Source organism: Lutra lutra, chromosome 3, assembly GCF_902655055.1.
Source record: "Lutra lutra chromosome 3, mLutLut1.2, whole genome shotgun sequence".
In the NCBI taxonomy this organism is placed as follows: domain Eukaryota; kingdom Metazoa; phylum Chordata; class Mammalia; order Carnivora; family Mustelidae; genus Lutra; species Lutra lutra.
This window is the reverse complement of record NC_062280.1, coordinates 12,420,158-12,432,596: the sequence shown is the minus strand read 5'-3', so window position 1 is coordinate 12,432,596 and position 12,439 is coordinate 12,420,158. Positions and strand designations below refer to the sequence as shown.

At 40.5% G+C, this 12,439-nt stretch overlaps 1 protein-coding gene across 1 annotated transcript in view; it reads right to left on the bottom strand.

Annotated features, from left to right (window-relative positions):
• The window catches only part of SPATS2L (spermatogenesis associated serine rich 2 like), a 165,970-nt gene that overhangs the window by 36,501 nt on the left and 117,030 nt on the right, over positions 1-12,439 (bottom strand). The window contains 2 exon segments of the mRNA XM_047720835.1: positions 2,184-2,319; positions 3,693-3,899. Coding sequence (XP_047576791.1) covers positions 2,184-2,319; positions 3,693-3,899 — 343 coding nt within the window.

Here is a 12,439-nt window from a genome sequence, read left to right as displayed (position 1 = left end):
GACAGAGGGGTCTCCTCTGAGCAGCTGACTGGTCCCTCCAGAGACTAGGAACCTGCGACCCCCACGAGCCAAATCAGGCCCACTGCTTCTCTGCATTTCTCTGTCTTTTGGGCCCGAATAGTAGAGCTGAGTAGTTGCAACAGAGACACGACTGACCCTAAAACTCAAAATATTTACTAGCTGGCATTTTATAGATAAAGGTTGCTGATTCTGGCTCTGGAGAACAGGCCTGGAAGTTGAGTGTGCATATATATATATGTATGTATATGTAAGATTTAAAAATCAGCAATACTGGGGTGCCTGGGTGGCTCAGTGGGTTGAAGCCTCTGCCTTCAGCTCAGGTCGTGATCTCAGGTCGTGATCTCAGGTCCTGGGATTGAGGCCCGCATCAGACTCTCTGCTCAGCAGGGAGCCTGCCTCCTCCTCTCTCTCTGCCTGCCTCTCTGCCTGCTTGTGATCTCTCTCTCTCTGTCAAATAAATAAATAAAATCTTTAAAAAAATAAATAAATAAATAAAACAAAAATCAGCAATACTACTAACACCTTTCGTTTATATAGCATCTTTATCTTCTCTAAGTACTTTCAAACATATGCCTGCAGTTTACTTTGAACAATTAGTTTAGCATCTGATCAGGCAGAGAAGAGTTCCACTAAGGTGAAGATGACATGACCGGGTTGGGGGGAGAGGGTCCGTCCCTGAATGATCAGTGATGGAGACAGTTTCCTTTCAAGTCTCTGACAGCTTATGCACACTGGGATCTTATACATAGCAGATGGTTGAAAATTCAAGACTTCTAGATTGTGTCAAGTGTAATCCTTGGTTTTATACAACTCTCTAGTCTGCTGAAAAGCACATCTGTGTCAAAGAAAGGACTTGGAAAGGAAAGCTATGCAAAACATGGGATCGAATTCTAGAATCATGGAGAGCCAATGACATACAGAGAACACATGAGAGCCTGGGCACTGTGGATATGTTCTTCTTGTCTTTATATATTTTTCTCTTTAGCACCCCGACTTTCCTTCAAGAAACCACAGCTCTTTAACTCTCAGTCTGTGGGATTCAGGTGGGGCTCGCCCAACCACTAACTCTGTGGTGGGCACATGGCCCTGGCCTGGCTAGTGGAGAGACTGTCCCTCTTGCCACAGTGACCAGTTTAGGGACAGATATGTGACCCAGCCCCGCCAATGCAAATTAGCCCTTGGACTTTTGCTGGAACTGTTGGAGACAAAGCTCTCTCTCAGATCACAGGGACTAAGGCTTATGTAAGCTGGGAGCTGCTAGGGGGCCATCTTTGCTACCACATGGAGAGATCATACCTCAGAATCAAGCCAAGAATAAGCAGATCCAGGAGACTGGAGGAGAAGTTGAGAGAGGAAAGGAGCGAGAGACAGAGAAAAGGACAAGGGGAGGGAGAGAGAAACTGAATTCTCAGAACACAATTTAGGCTTAGAACCAAATTTGCCCAAAGGAATGTTCTGGATTTTTCATGTACATCAGCCAGTAAACTATCCTTTGTCGTGAACTAGTGTGACTTGGGTTTCTGTCACATGAAGCTGGAAGAGTCTTGATGGATACACTGAGAACTTTTTCTACGGATAATAACCTTCACCAGTAGAGACTTCATTTCAGTTGTGCATGTAAGCACATATACACAGCTCAGAGAAATGTCTCCCATCCACATCGGCTGCAGAGCAGGGCAGGGCAGGACCCAAACCATACCAGTGAACCATTCCTAAATTCCAGTCCTCAAAACACCCAAGGATGGGATTCCATCACTAAGCTTGCCTAAGATGTTTCTGAGTTTTGTTAAGGGAGTCTTACTTATTTTACAACGATAAGGCTGGAAAATATTTTTGTCTCCGTAGCATTCATGATATCAGCCTTCGGGGGATTTGTCAAAAATATCATTTGTTGAGGTTGTGTTCTACATCATTCATATACTTTGGGGCCAACTTCAAACTCCAGTGAATTATGTGAATCAGGTTTCTTCTTATTCAAACATTTTCCCTTCTTTTTTTATTCCCAAGATATAGGCCTCTGCCTGCAGGACTTAAAAAAATTTGCCAAGGAGTTGTTCTGTGATGTTTATGTATTAAATAAACAACATTTCCCATCAGATGCTTTTACCTGTAGGAACAGCTCAAGTGCCGTAAGTTTATAGTTTCTAAGTTGAATTACTCACCAGTTGTGTAATTCCGCAAAGGCAGCTTTGATCTTCTTCACTGAACTATCCACTTCCTCCTTGATCATGACACGATATCTCGTTAGAGACACAGTGCAGCGCTGCAAATCCTTCACCGATTTCTCAATGTTTGGGCCTAAAAGTAATGTCATGGAAAAAATGTTAAATTGAACACTTAATCTTTTTACATCTGAGCTAAACAATGACAACAACAAAAGCAGCGATCTCCCCTACCCCTAATAAAAAGAGAGAGATTTATCTTTTGTTTCTCAATGGGGAAAAAAAAAAAGTTGCGTCGAGAAGATGTTTGTGTGTTTATAACCCAGAGTTGTAAAAGCCATAGTGGGTGACTGGTGTGGCCCCTGGGACTGCTGGGATTTGACCAGGGGCTCTGTGGGTGGGCCATTTGGGGGCATCCACGCCTCCTTTGTGCTTTGGAAAGAGGCTGTGGTCATGATGTTCTATTGCAAACTCCAGTTTCGTAGAATCTGATATGTCTGAAGACTGTGTGCTGCTGGCTCTTACCACTCTGCGTGGTTAAAAGCCAGCAGGGCTTTTGGAAGAAGAAAAGGACATGGAGCTTGGGAGAGGTACAAATGAGCTCGAAAGAGGAGGGAGCTCTGGTGCCAGGTACACTGGCTCCCGCCCCAGCGGTCCCGAGCCAGGCCTGTAATTAGAGCAGCAGCACTTAGAGCTGCTTGAAGGCTGCCAGTCCCGCCTGATTTCCTGAAACTGTCACCAAGGTACACAGATAGGGCAGAGCAAATGGGCCAATTGTACTGATCCCAACAAGGCCATGTTTCTTAGAAGAAAGAACTCTCCCTCAAGAGAAGTAAGAAAGTCTATCAAACCAAAGCCAAGGAAATCAGATACAACCGAGGCTGAATGCGAAGAATATCATGGATTTCATCCTCTGGGAACCAGAAAGGAAGCAATTTAGCCCCTTTCGTGTTTAATACCAGTTCAGTGTAAAGTATGACAAAGCTCAAAAACTAGTAAAAACATAGTGTGTCAAATTACAAAATCCTCTTTCGGGGTTACAGTGTCTCTGCAAGTTCTAGCACAGAACTGAGGTTCCGTGAGGAAGGTCACATCTGAAGAAGATGGGTCAGCCTCTAGAATCATCTTCATTCAGGGCAAGGGAAGAACTTGCGGGCCAGGGAATCAGTCGGCATTCCCTCTGCTAAAAGGGCTCCCGCGTTACCGTTCGCTTCATGAAACACGAGGGTAGAAAGCACTCGTGGTGCCGGTTTGTCCACGTCTATGAAGAGCGGAATGGCCACAGGGGGCAGAGAAAGGAGAGGCGATTCCTCGTCAACATTCGAGACCTTTGGTTCACGTGGGAGGAATCACATCTACTTTTCAATCTATGTGGGTCACCAAGAGAAATGCAATTACATGTGCACCTCTCTTCACTAAGCAGCATCCTTTTGGAATGTTCTAGCATTCTGGCACTTCTCCGGGGGTGCAAAATGTGTTGAATCATTTGTGCAAAAGAAATCACTTTACCTCTTTTCTTTGCCAGCTCATCTGGCTTTATTTCAAGATGAGCTGCGGGGGTATTGGACTTAACAGGAGATGTTTTTGCCTTAGGCTTGCTTGGGTTACAAGGCTGCTCAGCTGACCACTGTAGGCCATCTGACCTCTCTGGTGTTCCATGTATAGGTTTGGGGTTCCCATCTAAGGATAGTTTCTGTTGCAGTGGTCTGTTGCCTTCTGTAAGAAAACACCAAATAATGACTGTGAAGTGATACACTGAAAACACTGATGAGAAAGTGATGGGGAAATGCCAAGAGTTTTGTTTTTGTTTCCATGTTGGCAATAATGCCCTTCGCTGCAAACAGTGAAGAAACTGCTTTAATAGAATCTCTAGAAGATTTGAGGATATCCTAGAAATAGAGCCTTGCACTGGGAGTTGGAAGACCCGGGTGGGCATTTTGGCTTTGGTAGTCACTTACACGGTGGCCCTGGGCCAGCCACCTCACATCTCTGAGCATTGGTTTCCTCACTCATGATGAAGGTTATTAGGAGAGACGAAGAGGTTTTTGGTTTTTTTTTTTTTTCCTCATTCAGTAAAAGTATAAGCATCTTTAAGTACGGTTTCATATTGAGGCTATAAAAATGCAGCCTTCCTATCTCCAAGTGCTACATTAATGTCTTGTGGTATTTTATTCTGAATTAATGAAGGCAGAAGAGTGATTGGAGATAGGGCAAGTATGAAGTGACAACAGGTACCATAATCATTTCACTTAATTTATGGAGGGATTAAATCGGGAAACATAATATCTCTACTATATTTAAAATCTAGGGAGTCAAATTCTCTCTAGAGCTTTAATAGATGTGGCAATAAATTAGCAGCACATTGCTCTCAGCATCTTTTAAAGGTAGGTTTCTATTTAGTTATTGCTGGAGTGAATTAAATGGCACCTTAGTGGCCGGAAAAGGAAATGTATCACCCTTAACATCTTACTCACAACTAGAGAGAGCTTTGGGTGTAAAAAAAGGGAAGCCAGTGTGCTATTGAAGGCCAGGTTCTTGGAGAAAGCTGAGTGTAGTAGAGAGAGGGCAGGTGGGGATCCAGGATCCCATGTTCTGAGCCTGCATCCTGGGCGAGCCTGTAGGAATGACTCCACGTTTCTGGCTGCCTATGGCTCACACTCAAACAGAGCACAGCATCCTCTCTATGAACCCCCGCCCCTTTGCGCCCTGCCTCCCTTCTCCCTACTCCCAGGATGCCTCATAAAAATTTACTGCATTATATTTGAACACAAGACTTATGTGTCTGCCCCTCATCCCTGCCTTGAGAAGGCTAGAACTCCCTTGAAGTTTGATTCATTTCTGAAGCCCTGGTACTTGGGTCTGGCTCAATAGCTATCTGCGAAATTGTGACTGAATTAAAGTACCCTTAAGATGATTTCATAGGAAAATGAAGAGCCTTTCTTAACATTCGCCACAAACATTATGGAGACTATACTTGGAAGGTGCAAAGGACTATCGCCTGGGTCCTAGTCAGTCTGATTTTACGAGAAGTGTAAATTTGACTTTGGTTGAATCCATCATTCATAACTTATACATCAAGAAAGCACGGGGTGGCTGGGTGGCTGTCTGTTGAGTGTCTGACTCCTGATTTTGGCTCAGGTCATAATCTCAGGGTCATGAGACTGAGCCTTGCATCAGGCTCTAGGCTGAGCAGGGAATGTGCTTGAATTCTCCCTCTCCCTCTGCCCCTTCCTGCCGTGCTCCCTCTCTCTAAAATAAATAAACAAATAAATCTTAAAAAAAAAAAAAGAAGAAAGAAAACACAGCATACAGTTTATGGGCTGAATGATGAGTACTTTCTAAAGGGAAATTACAATACACAGTGAAATGTTCAGCAAAGGTAGTGAACAAATCAAGCACTGAAGACAGCATTTCCTCCAGTGGCGAAACAGATTTAAATGGTAGGATGTGATTTTATCTTTAGGGATATTGACGTGGAACTTTAGGGCAGCGGTTGTCAAGATTTAGTGAGGTTGAGCTCTCCCTTAGTACTTCTTACAAATGCAGATTCCCAGACAGCACCTCTGGGGATTCTGATTCAGCAGTGGGCCCAGGATCCTGCCTCCTAAGGGGTTCTGCTGGGGTGAAGATGGATGGCCCACCCAGCTAAAGAAGCTCTACTGCTTAAGATGAAAAACTGATTTTTTGATGAGTCAGTGAATGTTTTGTAAAAATAGTGATTAAGTACAGGCTGAACCCAACTCACTCCCTCTCTAAATCATAGTGAAGATTCAGCCTGGATGAAATATTATAAATTGAGAATCTAAAGTAGAGATTGCTGTGCACAGTGTAGTCAATTAGTCTTATTCTTGAAAATAAGGGGTTTATATTATAGCCTAATGGAAATAATGACCTTAGAATGAAGGGAAAGCATTATTCTGTTGGATGCATAAGAATTTTAAATGGAAGGCAAGCATGCAAATGAGCATGGGTTCATTAACCTAGAGCTGAAAATATTTTGTGTCTCAGAGAACTGGTATGTGGGCTATTGGTTCATTTCATCATTCATCCAACAAAAATTCATTGAGAAATATGAATAGCAGGTTTTTCTTTTTTTTAGGGTCCTGAAAAGCTGTCTTATTGGTGGAAATCACGGCACACTGGAAAGATCTGAAATTCTCAAAGATGGCTTGGATATATTTGCACATTAGCTGTACAGATCTGTCTCCAAATATAGTAAAACTCTGAGGCGCTTTCAGAAGAAAACTGGTGGAAGTTATTCAGCTACAACAGAGTTAGGCTCATCTTAACCACAAATCCTGATATTTCTAGCAACAGAATAATGGGGGTTCTTTCCTGGATAGAGCGATTTTCCTCTAACATTATGGCCAGAAGAACCATCAGTTCTCTATCTTTCTGGAATCTACTTATAAACTTCAACAGACTGCAGCTGACTCAGATTTGATTCCTATCTCTGTCCAATAAGGTAGCCACTAGCTACACTCAACACTTGAAATACGGCTTGACTAAACTGAGATGTGCTATAAGTGTAAAATATACCTGAGATTTGAAGTCTTCATACAAAAAAAATTAAAAATATTACTTTGATAATTTAAAAAAATACTGATATGTCAAAATAATATTTTGTGTGTATCAAGTCAGAAAAAATACATTAACCAATCTAATTCATCTGTTTCTTTTTACTTTTTAAATGTGGCTACTAGGAATGTTATTTATTTATTTTGCTACTAGAAATTTTAAAATTATACATGTAGCTCACATTATATTTCTACTGGGTAGCACTACTATAAATCAGAAGGAGCATGAGATTATTGATCTAAAATCTGCCATCACTACTAATTTATGTTCTAGACTAAAAGAGTACTGATTTTAGTGAAACTTTAAAATAGCCACTGCATTTCTACTTGAGAAAAGCGGTGACAGAGTTATATATGTCTTGTTCAACACTATATGCTAGATGCCTAGTAAGTACATGATGACTACTGAACGAACGAATGAACGAATGAATGAATGAATCAGCATTACTCTGGTACTTTCCGCACCGGGGGCCTTCTTGTTATAGGGAGCCTAGTTTGATATGGGTCTCTGGCTGTGTCTTTATCCAATATTCATCAAATACTTGAATCAAAGTAGTTATATCTTGGACACACCTCATCTGCCCACATTTCAATAAATACTATATACATTTTAATTTAATCCTAAAATGGCGCCTAGAAGGATATATGTTTTTGAATTTAACTATTACCTGAGCCTTCCCTTTATTAAAAATACTTATCAAATCCCAACATCGATGGTATATATCTTCCTGAGTACCATTCTGAATTCTAACTCAACAGATACATAAGGAATGCCCAGTAAGTGCTAGCCCTGGCTTATTCATAGGAGATAAATGGGACAGTCTTGCTGCCCTTAACAACTAATATGTAAAATGTGAAAAAGTAACAGACCATAGCAGTAAATCTGAGTTCACCTTTCCCCACTGAATTATGCTGGCACCTTTGTTGAAAATCAATTGACTATATATGTGTGGTCTATTTTTGGACTACATTCTATTCCACTGATGTAGTTGTCTATCCTCACCCCTAACACCACACGTTTTTACTACAACTACATAATCTTAATATCAGATAATACATGTCCTCCAACTTTGCTCTTCTTTTTCAGGATTGTTTTGGCTAACTTAGGTCCTTTGCATTTCAATGTAAGTTGAAGAATCAGCTCATTTTTACAAAAACTATCAGTGTATTTCTACAGAAAATTTGATGGGATTTTGATTGGGCTCGAGTTGAATCTCTAATTCAATTTGGAAATATTTAGTATCTTAACAATATTGCATACTTTGATCTTCGAACACGATACATCACGCCATTTATTTAGCTTCTCTTTAATTGGCCTCAGCACTGTTTTACAGTTCATAGTGTCTTGGGCATCTTTAGTTAAATTTATTCCCGGGTATTTTAGATGTCTTAGGCTATTGTATATAATGTTTTTAAAACTTCATTTGCCAATTGTTGGCTGCCAGAATGCGGATATACAACTGCCTTTTTATATATATAGTTACCTTGCTAGTTTCCTTATTTTTTTTTTGTCTTTGTAGGTTTTTACAATTTTTCTATGTAAGCAATAATGCATCTGTAAATACAATCTAGCGTCTTTCTTTCCAGTCTTTCCTTGCCTTATTAAACTGGTTAGGAACCCTGGTACAATGCAGAATAATACAATCTTGATCTTAGGCAAACTGTATCCAATATTTATTATTAAATATGATATTAATGGCACAGCAGGTTTTTCATGTTTATTAGGAAATTCTCTGTATTCCTAGTTTTCTGGGATTTTTTCTTATTTTGCCAAGTGATTTTATTTGGCCTCACTTATTGAGATGATCATATTTTATTAGCATAGCAAATTACATTAATCGGTTTTGACCTGTTAAGCCAAAGTTGCATTCTTGGGAAAAAGCACATTCGGTCATAGTGCATTACCTTTTTATAAAAAGATAAAATTGCTTACTCCAACCTGCTAATGTTTTGTGGAATATTCTGCTTCTTTAATCATGAGTGATATTGTTCTGCTTCTAATGACTAATCTTTCTCTTCACTGTAGGTCATATTTGATTGCGTCTTGTGTGGATTTATTTTACACAGCAAAACAGAAACTGTGGTGGTTGTTTTTTGTTAACAGTACCAAAAAAACCAAAATCTTCATCTTGGGAGAAATAAAGGACTAGGATTCAGAGATTTTCATAATATATGTACAGCCATGTATGTGTTCAGACTTGAAAGTTTCTGAAAACTCTTTTTTCTTGTTAGATTTTACTTTCCAGTGAAAGCTTCATGTATTTATAATCAGACTGAAGGAAGTATACATGGAATTCAAATCTAAGTTTAAGAAATGTGTTATATATAAGAGCAGGTCTAAAAAAATTATTTTAACCCATTAAGTTCCTATTATACACAGTAAAACACCGACTCCTATACATAGTAAAACAGTTGTCTGATGATTAATATGGTATTATGAAGTAGTTCTACTTAGAAAAAAACTGGAAAGGAGGGGCACCTAGGTGGCTCAGTGGATTGGGCCTCTGCCTTCAGCTAGGGTCATGATCCCAGTCCTGGGATTGGGCTCTCTGCTCTGTGGGGAGCCTGCTTCCCCCTCTCTCTCTGCCTTCCTTTCTGCCTACTTGTGATCTCTCTCTCTGTCAAATAAATAAATAAAATGTTCAAAAAAATTTAAAAAAAAAGAAAAAACTGGAAAGGAAACAAAGTCTAATTTTGTTATAAAATTCTGCCTAAAATTGCTAATGTCTGTGTTACTAAAAACGTGTTACATTCATTTAAAAGTAATTAAGTCAATATGTTAGTTTTTAATGATACCTGATAATAATAATAGTTCTTCGATCATAATTTTAGTGTTCTTAAGTACTCACAAAAAGAGAGATGCAAATGGAAATGAAACATCTTAAAGTATGCCATTGCCCTACTAATCAGTTTTACAAATAGAAACAATGTGATAAGCACAATCATTCTGGACAGCAATATATTAAGAATTTCAGAAATATTCACACTCTTTGAACCTTAAAATACCATTTCTAAGAAAATGTGCCAAGGAAATCATAGTTGTTTATAAAGATTTATACATGAGAAATGTTCACTAGAGCATTATTTACAAGAGCAAACAAACGGAAATAATCCACATGGACAATAGTTTGGGAATAATTAAAAATACGTCAAATTCAAAGAAACACAAGGTGGCCATTAAAATCATGTTTTTAAAGAAACGAGGTAATGTTTATAATGTCACCTTAAGTAAAAAGAATACAAAAGTTCACATGCTATCTAAAAGGATATTTGCTTTTAAAAATCCCATACATCTGTGCAGTTAAGAAATTCTGAAATTAAATTTAATAGTGGTTGTTTTGGGGAGGTAGGATTTTTGATCCCTTAAAACTTACTTCATTTTTCAAATTTCTTCATTCGTATAAATTTCTTTTAAAATAAGAAATACAAAGTTCATAATTGTCTTTAAAAAGCAGCACAGTGACTTAAAATTTAACCTACACTTCTTTACATATTCTATCACTAATACTTCACCAGAAAAAGGCTTGTTTGAGCGCCTCTAATGTCCAGTTACTGTTTTAGGCCCCAGAACTACAAGGGTGATCAAAGACAGATGTGCTCTCAGTCTTTCCAGAATTTTCTGGGTGTTACAAAGACATATAAATCAAATGGCCACACAAACAATGTGGAATTACAACTGTGATAAGTGTTATGAAAGAGAAGTGCATGGTGTTGTGAAATCTGTCACTGGCGTATCACCTCCGTCACTTGAAAGCCCATGAACTAACCGATCAGGTAAGGAGTCCAATCAGTGCAGTCCAGCAAAGAAGGCTTTTGAGGCAGGAGGAAGCATCGTAGTGCCAGTTACCAAGTTACTGTCTCTTGGTTCAAATCTCCCCTTCTTTGCCTCACTTTGTGCTGCTGGAGCTTGTGGCCCTGTTTTGCCTGCTGGCAGAATGTTAGCTTTAGCGGGGGAGGGCCGTGAGGTGACCATGCGGGGCTAAAAGGGCAGGCGTACCCCTCTCTTCCACGTCTGGTTCTTTGTTATGCTTGTTCGTCACAGGAGCTCCCAGCCGCACCCCGGCCGCGTTCTCCAGTTGCTCCAGTCCGCTGTGACTCTGAGCAGTGCCAGTCTGCCTCTGGCAATGGTAATGGTCTACAGAACAGCGTGGTCCTGGCTCCGCAAGGTTCTGTTGTTGTTTGGTCACCACAAGGCTGCGTGTTCCTCTGAGGGCCACATACCTTTGACGGGATCAGAATCTCAGTCTTGGACTGGACGGCTCTTGATTGTCCAACCTTCCTGGAGACAGTAACTGCTCTCTTGCGTGTCTGGATCCCTCAGAGTTCTCATTTATCCCTTTTAGTAATTAACCACCTCCTGGTGTTTCTAGTGCTTTAGTAATTCTCTGTATTACCTTCCTCCCATTCAAATAAACTGTGGCTTCTTCTCCAGACTTGAACCTGACTGATACACGCAACCAGCATGAGGGACTGCGAGAGGACCAGGATGGCCGAGTAGAGACAGTAAGAAAGAGTAGGCCATACAACGAGGCTGGAGCGACACACAGGGACCAGATCATGCTGAACCTGCAGGCCATGGTGAGACTTTTGTTTTTTATCTTAAGAGTTCAGAGTTGTGGTTTTGAAAAGATTTCAGGATATGGACTGACTTAGAGGGGAACCATGTAAATGCTAGGAAACTAATCAGTGGACCCCTATAGCAACACAAGCAAGAGAGGATGATGGCTTTGGTGGGAAGGTGCAGGTACAGACAGTGAGAAATGGATGAGTTCTAGGAATATTTGGAAAAGAAAATCAACAGGACTTGTTGATGGATTGGATGTGGAAGGTGAGAGAGGAGATGTCAGGACTGATGCCTAGATTTCTGGCTTGCACATTAAACAGAGAGTACACCAAGATCAGGAACACTATAAGAAAGCTGAGACTGGGACGTAGATCATGAGTTTGCTTTAAGCACGTTGTTGAAGTGCTTTGAACAGTTAAGAGTGAAAATGTCAAGTTTAAGAGCCCGGAAGACAGAGAGTTGCCTGGACTGGGAAGACGAACTTGTGAGCCAGCTTACATAATTAAAACTCGGGCATGGTTGAAAAGATCTTAGAAGATGGTATGGTTTTATATGAGGAAGGACTTGGAACCAACCAAGCCTTGTCAAGCTCTACTGGTTAACAGCCAAGTAGAGAACAGTGACCCTCAAAGGAAACAGAGGAGCAATGAAGATGGAGGGGAAATCAGAAGTGTCATGTCCCAGGCACTGAAAAGAAGACACAGAGTAGTTAAGGACAAAGTGATCAACAGCACTGAATGTTGTAGAAGGAAAAAAAGACGAAGGATTGAAAATGCCTGCTAGACTCAATACAGGGAAGCCATATTGATTCACTTAGTGGGAGCAATGTCTTTGGCGTGACGGGGTTGTAAAGCACAATGAGTAAGCTGATAACCGAGAGGTAGAGGTGAAGACATGGAGACAGTGAGTAAAGATAATTCTTTCAGATGTTGCAGAATGATGGTCTAGTGATGCCCCAAGAAAACTCTTCACAGGACAGTGTTGGGTGCACCATTCTTCTGTCACTGCTCGACAGTGGAATGAGCAGTCAGAGGAACCCGTAACTTTGAAACGGAGACCTGAACACTGGTTTATTTCGAAGACACAGTGTCAGTCAGTTCTGCCTTCTCGTAACT